The sequence below is a fragment of the Amblyraja radiata genome, chromosome 6, assembly GCF_010909765.2.
Source record: "Amblyraja radiata isolate CabotCenter1 chromosome 6, sAmbRad1.1.pri, whole genome shotgun sequence".
NCBI lineage: Eukaryota > Metazoa > Chordata > Chondrichthyes > Rajiformes > Rajidae > Amblyraja > Amblyraja radiata.
This window is the reverse complement of record NC_045961.1, coordinates 48,416,923-48,433,069: the sequence shown is the minus strand read 5'-3', so window position 1 is coordinate 48,433,069 and position 16,147 is coordinate 48,416,923. Positions and strand designations below refer to the sequence as shown.

Genomic DNA, 16,147 nt, shown 5'->3' with positions numbered 1-16,147 from the left:
TAATTTGACACCTAATTCACTTTCATATCTCAAGTATTTAAAAAGTTATGGCCATTTTCATACTCGGAAATTAGCATCTTGTTCCCTATTGATTTTCTATGGACATAACAAAAAAGCTGTGATTGTATGCAGTCAAAAGCCCATAACCTTCTTAAAAATTAAGAGAACTGAATGAAATTTTCAGTTATCGTAGATTGAACCATTCTGAAACAAATATAAAATAATCTTACTTGGATGACCTGAAATTAAAGCATATAATTAGTTAGTTACCCAAGTGTAGCTAATTTCAAACTTCAATTACTAGATCTAAACATCTATCCATTTCTTAATAAATGAGTAACATTTTTAAATAGCCTAAGTGTCCAAATAATATTCATAAATAATTCACAATAAAACATGATTTTAAAATCTCATTTACATTAATTTATAGGCCAAATGGAAGGAATTTAGTGTTCAATTGCTGCAAATTAAAGTCCATTTTAAATCAGCTTTCTAGTGGGTTCCTGTGAACGCGCTGGTTTAGAACGTTCACATTGCGGTAGATTTGTGCCCCCAAATGCCCAGAAAAATACTGCGGGATATAATGGGCCCAAAATGAGCTACTCGCGATATTAAACTTTGTATAAAGGGATCTTAAGAAGCCCTTTTTAATGTAAAAATAAGCAGCCTACCTTCAATTGTTTGCTCTATGAGACCCTGACAGCTGCCGGTGGTCGCGGGTTTAGAGATTGATTTTTAAACTATTATAACTATTATACAAGGCCTTTAAAACTAATAATAGCTTTTGCGACGGGGTCTTCCAGCGATTTTTCGTTAATAATTATCTAGGCTGAACATCTTCGATTGGAACAGCCTAGAGAAAATCACGTTTTAAACCCGCCCCCCTCTAAACGGCGCCAAAATCGCGCACACAGGCTGGGACAGATTTTCAGCGACGCTTCAGGTAGGCTTTGCAACATACCTACATATAGGGGAGGAAAAGAAAATTGGAAAAGCCAAAACATAATTTGTTCGTTTTTTTCAAATTAACAAAATGCTAATGTGGGAAGAAAACTGGACCACTTTCAATTTACACAATGGGTCTCAGCCGTCTGCATGCCTTTAAAACGGATTGGGGCCAGACATGAAAAGAGGTGCATTTTTTGGTATGACTGTACGGCAAATGAAATTCCTTGTATGTTTTTACATACTTGGCTAATTAATTACAATTACAATGAACAGTACGCATGTTTCATCCTGAACTTGCTAATATTGCCCTTTGTTGTAACTTTTGAGCTTAATTGTAAGTAGACCATGTGCATTGTACCCAATTTCTCACGAGATGATAACGAGCAATTTCTATTGCTTTTCAAATTTGTTGAAAAAATGTTTGGCTGTACGTCCTAATGAACGGATATTTAATTATACATAATTCACAAAATTTATATGTCCAATCAACAAAATTCAAGTATCTGTACACTAATTATTTCTAAAGACAGTATTATTGCACATATAAATAACGAGGTGTGGAAAGAGGAATACATAGAAAGGGAAATGGCCTAATTACACCAAGCACCAATCATGATGTTATTGCAGCTCAGTTTTGTGCCTCTGAACTTTTCATCCAGTTCGCGCACGTGTGAAGTACTTTGAGGTGAAGTCAAGCCCATCCTTAATTTTAACTTTCCGGTCTCAGAAATGTTTCCAATGAAAGCCTTCAAATGTTCAACACATTTTTTTTCTCAAATTACCTTTGGTTATTTAACCACTTTTCAGTCATTAAATAGCTCTCCTATGCTATTTATAAACCTTTACACGGCAAAATTCAGTTAGCAGCTTCAAATTCCTGGGCGTTAACATCTCCGATGCCCTGTCCTGGCCCCAATACGTAAATGTAATTTAAAAAAATGTAGGCCAAAGGACTTGTTCAAGTGCTTTACTGTTTTATGGCATAGCAGTGCCTTAATTTGCAAGAGAAGCACACTTCTATTTTTATTACTTGCATTTATTTGCTCCAAACAACTCACTTGCCCACTTTGCTATTTAATAAAAACCAGTGACATGGGTGGCAAAATTCCATTTTAAGTTCAAAACACACCACTGCAGGAAAGCAATCATGATAATTGCTTCAGAGATTTTGGTTTTGTTTGCTGCTGCTTCTTTTTAAATAAACTTCACTTGCTTTATTGTTTACTGAGCAAGAGAACGTTTCTGTAAGATATGTAGAAAGTTCCTGGTTGCTCCAGCTCTTTGAGTCTTTTCTGCAAGATATTGTTACAAGCTTAGAGGTTTTCGTAGTAAACAGTGTCATTGATTCTGAGACAGTTAATTCTACCCAGAGCTGGATTTTTTTTTAAAGGTTCGGAACAAAACAAAAAGCTAGTCTCGCCAGTGGCAACCATGAAACTATTTGTTTTAGTAAAATCCATCTGCATCATTGGTCCTTCTGGTAGGAAATCTGCCACCCTTACCTGGTCTGGCCTAAACACGACTCCAGACCCACCAATCTACAATACAATACAATACAAATTTATTTGTCATTTGAGCCCCAGTGAGACTCAAACGAAATCTGGTTGCCTGTTTAGTCAATAAAGGGTCAATAAAGGGATTTAAAAAATGCAAGCAGCATCCCTAGTGACATCCACATCCTGTGAACGAATAAAATAAAATTTCCAACCCATCTCCAATTTATTGACTTGTATATCAATGAACAAGACTGCCGAAAGGAAGCAATGTTAACTATAAGAAACCATTTCAATCTGCACAAAGTTGCAGGCACTTACTATCACCCAACTCTCTCAGGACAATGATAAAAGTTAATTGAAATGTATTTTAATGTTTCTTTATGCTCTCACAAACACCCAAGACAGAATACTTCCCAGAGCTATCAACCTAACTTCCACTTCAGAGTAGAATGAAGTAGGCTCTTCAGCCTTAAATAATGCCATTTCATATACACATTGACTGGCTAGGCTTTGTTAGCAGAATCATACCCCCGATATAAACTCACATATACAACTACTCATTACCTGGCCTGTAAAAGCCACCTGCTTAGCGTCAATCTATCAAGGCACTGAAATTCAGTACAAAACATGTATTATCCTCCACTGCCAAGCTTTTAATGAGCTTTGGAATCTGTGCAGCAGGTTAGATGTCAGTCTCAAATAGCATCCTCCACCACCACAAGGATGTCCTATTGAACATTTAAGACGTTTCTCCCACCTGACATTCCACAACCAGCGATAGACTCAAAAAGCTGGAGTAACATCGCAGGTCAGACAGCATCTCTGGAGAAAAGGAATAGGTGACGTTTCAGGTCGTGACCCTTCTTCAGATTGAGAGTCAGGGGACAAGGAAATGAGCTGCCTTTGGGTAGCTTACAACCTAATAGTAGGAATGTTAATTTCTCTAACTTCAAGTAACCCTTACATCCCCTTCCCTCCATCGCTCCCCCACCCAAGTCATTGCAGAGCTGCCGAGTTTTGTCAGAGCATTTCAGTATTCTAGTGCCTGAAAATCAGTATTTTGCTGAGGAAATCGGTATTTTTACGTGGTACCATTTTGCTGAATTTTTTTTTGTTTTTTGTGTGATCATACCCATGTAAGAGTACAAGAATGCATAACTTTGCTACCAATTGACATATCTTCTACGCACCTTACTTAACAGTGCATTCATTGCCATCTCTTTGTATACTTCTGATTGAACGGCTGCTTCCTGCTTTTAGCACCGGATGATGATGTAGAAGCCATTTTCGAAGCCTCTCTCTCCCCCCCTCGCTCATTCTCCCTCCTTCCTCTGTTTCCCTCCCTCTCTCCATCCTTTTTTCCCCCCTCCCTCCCTCTCACCTTCTCCCTCCCCAAACAGTCTGTGACCCATAACGCTGTGGCCATAGCGCTATGTGTAAAGCCCATAGCGCTATGTGTAAAGGCAATAGCGCTCCAGCTGGTAGCGCTATAATTAGAACCCATCGCGCTGTTCGTTTAAATTCCCAAGCGCTAAACTGACAGCATTGCTTAAACCTGTAGCGGGCCATGCAGATCAAAGCTTACAAAAATAATCATCCAGATCTTGAAATTTAAAATACTAATAGATTTAATCTGCTATAATTTTTAGTTACAGTATGACTTTTAATATCCTTGTATTTAATGAGCAAGATGAAACAGGGTTGGGCTGATTTTTAAAAAATCCGTAATTTACAAAGCAAATCCGTACATCCGTATTCTTATCGCATTTCCGTACAACTTGGCAGCTCTGTCATTGTACTAACTTCAAAGCAGTCTTATTGTCTCATCATCTGTAACTCGTTTTCACCCAGGCCACAGCTAACAATGGTCTGTTACTTTTGTGCATATCTTTGATTCATTTGTTCTATACCTCTGTCTATATCTCTCATCTCCCTTTCACCGACTCAGTCTGAAGAAGGGTTTCGACCCGAAACGTCACCTATCCCATTTCTTCAAGATGCTATGGCCCGCTGAGTTATTCCAGATTTTTGTGTCTATTTCCAGTTTAAACCAGCATCTGCAGTTCCTTCCTACATATTCCACAACCAGCATTCAATATCCCACCATTTCCCATCCATCAAATCAACATTTGGGTACAAACCCTAAACAACATTTTAACATTCATATGGTGCCTTTTGCTCCGGAATAGAATATTCGCCCTTTTCTGACCATTACCTGGATTTCCATCTGGCCACATCTTGTAAATATTAGATCTAACCTACAACCTGCAACTATTTACAGGTGCAATGAAACCCAGTTGTCTCATCCGTTTGGTTCTGACTTTGAACCTCAAATTATACTTTGAACCTTAGATCTTACTTTAAACTCAGTCAATCATTAACTGCTGAAACAGATGTTTACCAATTCATGGTTTGAGTATTTGTAAGATGTTCATCCATGAGCACACACTTATTTAACAAAGTACTCACCAAGTTTATGTTGTGATGTCAAAAGCATAGACTCTCCATTCAGAAATCCATCTCCAACAGCATCCATAATATTATCAGAGTTAGAAGCTCCCATGCCAGCTTGAAAAGCTTGTTTCTGAACTCCCTCAGCGACACCTTCAAAATTCTGATCTTGAAGCGATGTTACATTGCAAATCATTAAATCTAAATCCATTCCCCCAGAATGCTGCGCTGGTGGTTCATTTATGACTGGCTTTGAACTGGCATCTAAAGTGGTGACACAGGTTATCTGTATCTCAGAGTCAGGCTCAGTACTTATACCATGATTTAATGCTTCCCCTCCATTTGTCGACAAGATATTTTCTCTCCTGGGATTTGAAGGCAATGTTGTGTGCAAAGAATGGCATTCATTCAAGTCAACTTCCTTAGTTCCTGTTCTATCATCCCAATTTAAATTGTTACTCTCCAAACTTGTACTACTGAATAAACTCTGATTATCAACGTACTGGACATCGATATTACGTAAACCAACTTTTTGATTGCCCAAGTCAGATGTTTCAAAATCAATTTCAGTTGGTTCACCAAATCCATTACTTTCATCACACCTCCCAGATGTGCTAATACTGCCAACTTTTCCTTGCTCAGGATTTCCTTCTTCTTCGTCATCAATAATGATGGGCTCCACAGAAGACACAAAATCTTTTCCTATTGGTGGCAGCGATAAGTTCATTTCACTTCCTATAGATTCTGGATTTTCCAACACTGCGAGTGAGACATTACTTTTACTTGTGTGCGAGGTTGAAGAACAATTTATAGATTGGGAAGGTTCAATGAAAACAACATCATCGTCATCTTCACCATCCTTCTGATTCTGGGAACAGGTTATGTTGTCTTCTACTGGCTTCCACCGGGAGTTATCAGAGTTAGCTTTGAGAAGATTGCTCAAACTTTTTGAGCCATCAAAGGTCATGGCTGCATTTGAAACTGCAGTTGACATATTAAGGTCGCCATGCACTCCTCCAGTTGCAAAGTATTTCTGTTGATTAATATAATTGTCTTCCGGCGCTGAAGTCATTTCTACAACTTCTCAATAATTCTTAATGTTCATGTCTCAAGTATCAGCTGCAATAAAAAGAAACGTTAATGTTAATTATATAATGAAAGAAATTATCTATACATTTTTAAATAAAAACAGTTCAGGTGAAGAAATGTCTTGATTTCTAACCAAAATGTATTGAATGCCTCAAAATATCAATCTATTCATATATCAAATAACATTATGGAATATGTACATTTCCACCAATAACATTTTTATAAATGCTAAGCAACAGTGCTGGAGAACTCAGCAGGTCAGGCTGGATCTATGGAGGGTCCGAAGAAGGGTCTCAATCCAAAACGTCACCTATTCCTTCTCTCCAGAGATGCTGCCTGACCCGCTGAGTTACTCCAGCATTTTGTGTCTATCTACGGAGGGAATGGCTGGGCGACGTTTAGGGTCAGGTCCCTTCTTCAGGCATTTTTTAAGGGGTTGGGAAGGATTGAAAATTTCACGTATTTAAATATGTTGTTAGGAATATAACAAGTAGTGTGGGAGAAAATTCCATGAGCCGTAATTGCCACATACATACTCAAAAGTAGAAATGTAGAAAGTTACAGTGTTTAAAATAGATATTACGAGCTTTGTAGTCTCCTTGTACCAATCAAACGCCAAATTCAAAATTCTATATTTTGAAAATGGGGAAAGCAAAAAGTAGCATGTTCGCTAGAAAGGCTTATCCTAAAATAATTGATCGGAGGGGTGTGATTTTCAGTCAGGACGTCTGTACATTCAGTGAGCTTACGGTCCGGAACCCTTCTCTATTACCCCTCTACATAAAAACAAAGTGTTAATGCCTCTTCAATGTCTACTAATCCACCCATAGCTTCAGTTGCAGGTACAGCTGAAGGGATTTGGTGCTCGGGCGACGCTATTAGTTTATATGAATTTTAAAAATCCGATACGTTTAAATCGTTCAAAATCTAGTACCACGTGATAAATAACATTAAATAAAACTGAAGCAAATAAAGGCAAACAAAAGAACTAACCTTGAAGGAGAGAGAGAAAACACACATAAACTTATTAAAAAAAAATTCATATAACATCCCTAAATGACAGGTACAAATTACTAAATAACGTGGGTGAACAAAAATGCTGGAGAAACTCAGCGGGTGAGATGCTGCCTCACCCACTGAGTTTCTCCAGCATTTTTGTCTACCTTCGATTGTTTCAGCATTTGCAGTTCCTTCTTCAAATAACGTGGATGAATGACTGTACCTGCACAGCAGGAAGAAGCCCGTGCTCGTGGTCTGGAGCCCTTAATGACAGTAAGTTTTATGAAATTCTCCCGTGAATTTTATTCAAAGGAACGCGGCATCATTAATACTTGGTCAAAACACAATTATATTGACTGAGGAATGCAGATCGATGTATTGGTAACACGTTGTATAACTACGTGTTAACTACTGGCTGTTAACAAGTGCTAACAGTGGCAGTTAACAAATCGATTTCGTCTCAGTTGAATCAAGTGATAAACGACTCCAATCTTTCTGCAGTACTCATTAAACCCGAGCTTTTTAAAAATATAAAATTCCAAGGCGATTTTGCTGCAACATGGCCGGTGCAGCGGGGACTCATTGTAACGATTATCCACGGTCGTTTAAAAAAAAAAAATCCGTATTTAACAACGCAAATTTGTATTTCCGTATTCGTACCGCATTTCCGTACAAAATACGGAAAATCCGTACTACTTGGCAGCTATGCTGTGGTGGATGTTTATGATAACTTTTATATAGTTGTGTGTCTTGTTGCTTATTTTTTCATATGGCTGTATGGTAATTCGCATATCACCATACCTTAAATACGTGACAATAAAAGACCTTTGAAACCTTTGAATAAAAATGAACTAAACCAGCAGGGGCAGCAAAACCTTTACAACTGGCCAATGTAAACCAATACTACTTTAACAAATTGACACTAGGACAAAGGTAAAACCTGTGCGATGACAGATGGAGGAAAAAGGTGTAAGGGGCCTTTACGTTTCGCATTTTAGATTATTTGAACAAATAATCTGAAATTCATGGTATTATGGTGGTATTTCAATAATGTGGAAAAAAGTTAGGGTGGAACCAACGCATGTTTACAGATGCTCAACATTTGCACAGGTTTATGCCTTGCCAGACCCTCACACCCACCCCTCCCTGCCTTCTAAAGTAGAAGTTATACGTCTACTTTCTGGTTATTTTCAGAACTGAAAAAAAGCAGCAAGAGAGGAGTCACTCGTATACCATCAGGTTTGGTAGCACTTCAGCTTATTTTTGAAAACATCACTTATTTATTTCTATAAGATCACAATTTGAGAAAATGACTGTAAATTAGGCCCATTCTTAGTCACGTGCGTGATCAAAAAGATGAAAAATTGTGGAATACATCTCTAATTCTGTAAGAATGACAGGTATATTGTGCTATCTATCTATCTATCTATCTATCTATCTATCTATCTATCTATCTATCTATCTATCTATCTATCTATCTAGCTATCTATGCGTTTTTAGAATTTTGCAAAAACACTAGCGGTAACGATTACATTTTTACATATTCTAATTCAGATTTTCCCCTCTAAGCAGTGACCAGTTTCACTGAAGATTTTATGCTTTATTTCTCAACTTATTGCAGATTAAAGTTATTTAAAAAAAACTCCCTTTTAAAACGACCAGCTTACACTGATGACGTCACAATGAGGTGGGCAGGCACTCTGGCTCGGCTCGGAGCCCGTTTCACACACAGAATATTCCACGAACTTTGAGTGACATCACACCCCCCACCCCCCCCCCCCCGGCTGTCTCAAAAAGGTTGCCAACATCCTCCCTCCCTCTATGCCCTCCCATCCCTCTCTGCCCCCTCCCCCCCCTCAACCTCTCACTCTCTACCCCCATCCCTAGCCGCACCTGCGCAGTTAGGGGCTATGTGTGAGTGCATAGGTAGGGGGATGGGGAAAAGGTGAGAATATTAATGTAATATCAAGGGGGGGGGGATTAATGTAATATCAAGGGGGGGGTCAGTGTGTGTGGGGGGTGGTTAGTGCATGTGTGTGACGCCGCAGGCCGCCCCCCCCCCACGACCCAATGGGTCCCACTTGGTGTATCATCATCATATACTTATTAAAAGTCTGATCTTGTATGTGCGTATCTGTATACATATGTGTGTGTATATATGTGGTTGTCTTTACATCTTCGTAAAACACTACGCGGTACATATTCTGATTGATATTTTTCCCGAGGCCGAGAGCACGTTCATTGAAAATGTTATGCTTTATTTCTCGACATTACTGATTAAAGTTTTTAAAGATCGGAAGACTTTGAAGTTAAAACGACCAGCTTTAACTGATGACGTCACAATGGCTCGGCTAGCAGTGATCAGCTTCACTGAAGATTTCATCCTCTATTTCACAAGTTATTTTAAGCCACTGCTGAGGGAGGCAGGGGAGTGTTGGAATCTTACGTTCGGGAACGGGTGAAGTTGCATTGGGGGAACGGCTGAGTGGTGGAATATTGCGTTGGGAGACCACACTGTTGGGGGAGCAGACATATTCTGGTTCACATTTTTCATTAAAATCACTACTGCCAGCTTCCAACACACTTCAATACAATGTTGCAACACAGGAACACTCTGAACTTGTCACCTCACATGAGGATGATGGGCAAATTGCTATTGCAACACGCAGGGGAAGTGCAGTAGGAATTTATTTTGAAGCCCACTGCTGAGGGAGGCAGGGGAGTGCTGGAATCTGACATTGGGGAACGGCTTGAGATGGAGGACCACGCCTCCCGTGGGGGCTACAGATAGGGAACGGTTGCGTTGGGGGAGTGCACATGGTCTGGTAATATACTAAAACTCTTATCTTGTACGTGTGTATTTGTGTGTGTATGTGTGTGTCTTTGTATTTTCCCCAAAACACTACGTGGTAACGATAAGATTTTTACATTGCTGATTCAATTTTTCCCCTCTAGGCAGTGACCAGCTTCACTGAAGATTTTATGCTTTATTTCTTGACTTATTGCTGATTAAAGTTATTTTAAAAAACCTCCCTTTTAAAACGACCAGCTTCCACTCATGATGTCACAATGAGGTGGGCGGGTACGATGGCTCGGAGCCCGTTTCACACACAGAATATTTCTCGAACTTCGAGTGACGTCACCCCCCCCAGGTTATTCAAACCACCCCCGGGTTATTCAAAATCCCGCCCTCTGGGTTATTCACACACCTCCCCCCCGGGTTATTCACACTCCCCCACACCCCCTCTCCTCCCCGGCTGGGCTTTTACACGGCCATCAAGGAGGCATCGACACCACAGCGGTGAGGCCTGTCCCGCCTCTGCCGCGACGCCCCGGCTGAGGTTTTACGTGGCCTTCAAGGAGGAATCGAGACCGCAGCGGTGAGGCCTGTCCGGCAGGGGTCTTCTCCGCGCTAGCTGTGGCCCCCCAGCTCAAAAAGGCAACCAACAGTTGTCGACCCACCTCCCTGGGTTATTCATACTCCTCCCCCCCCCCCCGGTTATTCACACCCCCCGCACCACCACAAAAAGGCAGCCAACACCACCCCCCCCCCCTCCACCCGCGCCGGCACAGTTGGGGGCTATGCGTGAGTGGATAGGGCGAAGGATGGGGAAAAGCAGCGATTGAATAATATTAATATATATGGGGGGGGTTAATGTGTGTGTGGGGTGGTCTGTGTGTGTGTGTGGGTGTGATGTCGCTTGCCGCCCCCCCCCCCCCCCCCCCCCGCACATTGACGGGACGGGACTCAATGGGTCCCACTTAGTCTAGTATAACTTTAAAACTCTCATCTTATGTGTGCCTTTATATTTTCGCCAAAACGCTACACGGTAACGATAAGATTTTTACATATTATGGCTCACATTTCCCCCCTCTAAGCAGTGAGCAGCTTCCTTTAAGATGTGATGCATTATTTCACGACTTAATGGAGATTAAAGTTTAAAAAAGACAAAACTACCTTTTAAGCTTCGACTGATGACGTCACAATGAGGAGGGCGGCAACGATGGCTCGCGTTGGCACCCGTTTCACACACAGAATATTCCACGAGCTTCGAGTGACGTCAGGAGAGGGCCGCATTTAAATCAACGTCTGCCTTTTCCGACCCGGGCTTCTACCGCAGACGCCCCCGGCTGGGGTTTTACGCATCCATCAAGGAGGCATTGCGACGATGGAGCCGGGGGCATTGCAACGGTGGGGCGTCACGTCGGCGGGGTCTGGTCCTGTCAGTTAGCCTGGCGGGAGTTGAGCTGGGATTGCCGTTTCTTCTCCACGCTAGTTGTGGGCCTGGGGACGCTGGAGTCGTCGGCCCCAGGCCCACAGCCAGCGTGGAGAAGCGGCAAGCCCAGCTCAAACCCCCCCCCCCCCCGAGATATTCACAACCCCCGCCCACTCCCGGGTTATTCACACAAACCTGTCCCCCCCCGGATTATTCTTACCCCCCCCGGGTTATTCTCACCTCCCCCCCTCCCTGCTGCCTCAGAAAGGCAGTCAACATCATCAAAGACCTACACCATCCTGGCCACACACTCATATCACCAATGCCATCGGGAGGAAGGTACAGGAGTCTGAAAACTGTAACCTCAAGGTTCAGGAACAGCTTCGTACCCTACAGCCAAGCAAGCAAGAATTTCATTGTCCAATCTGGGACATATGACAATAAAACACTCTTCATAACCAGAGGAGTGGAGTATAGGAGCAAAGAGTAGCAATGTCACAAAATTTTGAGATTTTAAAAATCAAGTCTGTAATTTATCCCATCAGATAAAGCATAAAAATAAGTTTAATTTGACACCTAATTCACTTTCATATCTCAAGTATTTAAAAAGTTATGGCCATTTTCATACTCGGAAATGAGCATCTTGTTCCCTATTGATTTTCTATGGACATAACAAAAAAGCTGTGATCGTGAACAGTCAAAAGCCCATAACTTTCTTAAAAATTAAGAGAACTGAATGAAATTTTCAGTTATCATAGATTGAAGCATTCTGAAACAAATATAAAATAATCTTACTTGGATGACCTGAAATTAAAGCATATAATTAGTTAGTTACCTAATTGTAGCTAATTTCAGACTTCAATTACTAGATCTAAACATCTATCCATTTCTTAATAAATGATTAACGTTTTTAAATAGCCTAAATGTCCAAATAATATTCACAAATAATTCACAATAAAACATGATTTTTAAATCTCATTTACATTAATTTATAGACCAAATGGAAGGAATTTAGTGCTCAATTGCTGTAAATAAATGCCCATTTAAATCAGCTTTCTAGTGGGATCCTGTGGAACGCGCTGGTTTAGAACGTTCACATTGCGGTAGATTTGTGCCCCCAAATGCCCAGAAAAATACTGCGGGATATAATGGGCCCAAATTGAGCTACTCGCAATATTAAACTTTGTATAAAGGGATCTTTAGAAGCCCTTTTTAATGTAAAAATATACAGCATACCTTCAGATATTTGCTCTATGAGACCCTGCGGTTGCTGGTGGTCGCGGGTTTAGAGATTGATTTTTAAACTACTATAACTATTATACGAGGCCTTTAAAACTAATAATAGCTTTTGCGACGGGGTCTTCCAGCGATTTTTCGTTAATAATTAACTAGGCTGAACATCTTCGATTTGAACAGCCTAGAGAAAATCGCGTTTTAAACCCGCCCCCCTCTAAACGGCGCCAAAATCGCGCACACCGCAGCGGCAGATTTTCAACGACGCTTCAGGTACGCTTTGCAACATACCTACAAAGAGGTCCTCCAGCAGTTGTACAGGGCCCCAGTGAGACCACACCTATGCTGTAAATGCAACAAGTTTTGTTCAGATCGATGGCATATTTTAAAAGTTATTAAGGCTTTTAAAAAAAACATGCATGCGCAGTTGAGGAAAGAGTTCCCGTGCGCATCTTTACTGGCGTCGCAAAGGGCATCCAACGGGTCCTCAGCCGCGCCTGCGCAGTTTGGGCCTTTCCAGAATTTCATTTCATTAGATCGCCATCTTTTCCCCGCCCCTCATCATAACGGCAAAGTGACGTCTCCACGGGTAGGTTTCCTGCTTTAATTCCTGCCACCCCGGGCCCTGGGCTGGTGTTCCCTGCCTCAAGCCGTCCCCCTCCCCTGGCTGCAGGACGCTCCCACCCCCGACAGCCCCTGCCTCAAGCCGCCCCCTCCCCCAGCTGCAGTATGCTCGCCCCCCCCCGACAGCCCCCGCCTCAAGCCGTCTCCCTAATATGGCTGCAGGACTCTCGTCCGCCCCCCCCCCGCCCCCGCCCTGACAGCACCCGCCTCAAGCCAGCAATCTTGAGATCCTGGGGAGGTGAGGAGGGAAAGTGGGGGGATTGAGGGAGAGGAGGAAGGGAGAGTGGGGAAGGAGAGTGGGGGAATAGAGGGAGAGGAGGGGGGAGGTAGGGTGTGGGGAATACCTGGTGAGGAGGGAGAGTGGGGGGGATTGAGGTAGAGAAGGGGAAGGGAGGGAGAGGGGAAAGTGGGGGAAGTGAGGAATGAGAGTGGCGGAGGGCGAATAGTAGGGGAAGAAGTGAGTGGGGAATAGAGGGTAGTCGGGGAGGAGGGATAGTGGGATAGAGAGGGAAGAGGAGTTATGGAGGGGGAGACTGAGGGTAGGGGAAAGGATAGCTGAGGGAGGTTTTGGGGATGGGGAGGAGAGGAGAGGGGAGAGAAGAGGGAGGGTGAAGAGGAGTGCTGGGTGATGAGGGGAAATGAGCCGCGCCTGCGCAGTTGGGGGCTATGCGCGAGCGGTGGAATATTGCGTTGGAGGAACGTGTGCGTTGGGGGAACGGGTGATTGGTGGAATATTGCATTGGGGGAGCTGCACTTAGTCTAGAATATTTTTAAATTCTCTTGTAAACTCTTGGAAATGTCCATCATAAAAGTGTCAACCATTTAATTCTGTAGACAATGAAGTGAATGGCAGTTTCCATTCAATCTCATGATGGTGACATAAATTAGCACCTGCATACTGGATAGCAGCTGTCCATTGCATTAAATTATCTGTTTTGAACTATTCAGTTGAAATTCAAGTTAGGCCCATTCATAAATTTACTAATTGCTGGAATCATACTTCTCTTAACCTATTCACCCAAAACATAAATATAAATGCCAATTTGAATTTAAGTGAATATATAGCTGGTCCTCTCCCACATCAAATCCAGCATCCCTGCCTCACTGGACTCTCATCAATTTGCATACAGGGCAAATAGATCGACAGAGGTTGCCCTCTCTCTGGCTCTTCACACTGTCCTGACTCACCTGGATAGAAAGGGCACGTACGTGAGGATGCTCTTCATTGACTCTAGCTCTGCATTCAATACGGTCATCCCCACCAAGCTCACCACCAAACTCCACCAGCTAGGCCTCAGCTCGCCGATATGCGATTGGATCCTGAACTTTCTGACGGAGCGACCACAGGCAGTAAGACTGGGCCCGCACCTGTCCTCCACTATCACCCTGAGCACCGGCACACCACAGGGCTATGTACTAAGCCCCATGCTCTACTCCCTCTTCACTCACGACTGTGTTCCTGCATTCGACACCAACACCATCGTGAAGTTTGCAGACGACACAACAGTGATTGGGCTGATCACCAACGGTGATGAAACAAAATACAGAGCGGAGGTGCAGAACCTGGCGGACTGGTGCGCACGTAACAACTTGTCACTAAACACCTCCAAGACCAAGGAGCTGATTATTGACTTCAGGAGGTCCCATAATGGAGAATGGAGAAAAGGTGTGGAGTGTCCAGCTTTAAGTTTCTGGGCACTCACATTTCAGAGGACCTCACATGGTCCACCAACAACGCTTGGCTGGTCAAGAAGACACAGCAACGACTGTTCTTCCTGAGAACATTAAAAAAAGACTGGTCTGCCCCAACAGCTGCTGACAACCTTCTACCGCTGCACCACAGAGAGCATATTAACGTATGGCATCTCTGTGTGGTATCTCAGCTGCACGGAGGCGGAGAGGAGAGCTCTTCAGCGCGTCGTCCACAGAGCGCAGAGGATTATTGGGACACAGCTACCAGCCTTGGAGGGCATCTACCGCACACGGTGCCTCAGGAAGGCCGTCAGCATCCATAAAGACTCCTCACACCCTTGTAATGGACTGTTCGAACTACTTCCCTCCGGCAGACGTTACAAGGCCTTCTACGCCCGAACCTCCAGACTCAGAAACAGCTTCATTCCCAGAGCCAAAGCGGCTCTGAACCGGCCCTGCTGAGTGCCCCACATCCCCCCTGGACTGTCTCCCTCAGATGGTCACGTCGCATTTATTTATTTTTTTGACATCGGTTGGAAGCTGCATACCAAATCTCGTTGCACTGTTGTGCAATGACAATAAAATATATTATTATTATTATTTTTTTATCATTTTCGCATTTTCATTGTGTTGCATATATTTTTGCATTTTCATTGCAAAAACATTAAGTGGCTAATCTGTTTTGCATAATAATTGCATCTCAGGTATATTCCAAAATAATGAAGATAAAAAAACTGCAGATCTAGAAATCTGAAAGAAACAACTTCAGGAAGGAGGTACACAAAAATGCTGGAGAAACTCAGGAAGGACTCAGCAGCATCAATGGAAAGAGATGGTTCAGGTGCAGGACCTTGCACCAAAGAGCAAAGATAAAGAGTTTCAGATGTGAAAGCTTAACTCAATTTATCCTACTACATATGCTGCCTGATCTGCTATTTGAATAGTTCATGGATTTTATTTCATGATCCATAGCAAGCTACTGCAATATTTTCTTCAACCATATTGAGCATTTTTTGTTATATAGAACTCCATTCTGTTGGCATCATTTGGTCTTTCATTTGCACGACTTTTTACTGCTCCACAAGGGCCATGCCACCTTCTTAATGACCATGTTTGTTAACTACCAACCTTACTGGATGCTAAATTAATTTTCCTTGATTTAATCATTATCTTGTTGATCTGTGCACTGTCTTTGATTTTGACTCCCTATGTTCAATATCATATATGTACACAAGGTAACATTTTATATCACACTTTCAAAATAATTAGTCACAAATAGCTACTACACAAGTCAAGTTTATTTGCCGGTTTTAGAAGCGAAGAAGAATGAAGCCGATGTTGGAAACTGGAACAAGTTTGGTCTTCAAAACTCCAAACTCGCCTGCATGCATTTCCGTT

General features: G+C 42.4%; 1 protein-coding gene across 3 annotated transcripts in view; it reads right to left on the bottom strand.

Moving 5' to 3' along the window:
* zmym2 (zinc finger MYM-type containing 2) overlaps nt 1–16,147 on the bottom strand; it is a 138,235-nt gene that overhangs the window by 103,989 nt on the left and 18,099 nt on the right. For all 3 annotated transcript variants that reach the window (XM_033022726.1, XM_033022727.1, XM_033022728.1), the window contains exon 2: nt 4,914–6,014. In XM_033022726.1, coding sequence (XP_032878617.1) covers nt 4,914–5,967 — 1,054 coding nt within the window. In that variant the 5' untranslated portion in view covers nt 5,968–6,014. The remainder of the gene's footprint in view (nt 1–4,913; nt 6,015–16,147) is intronic.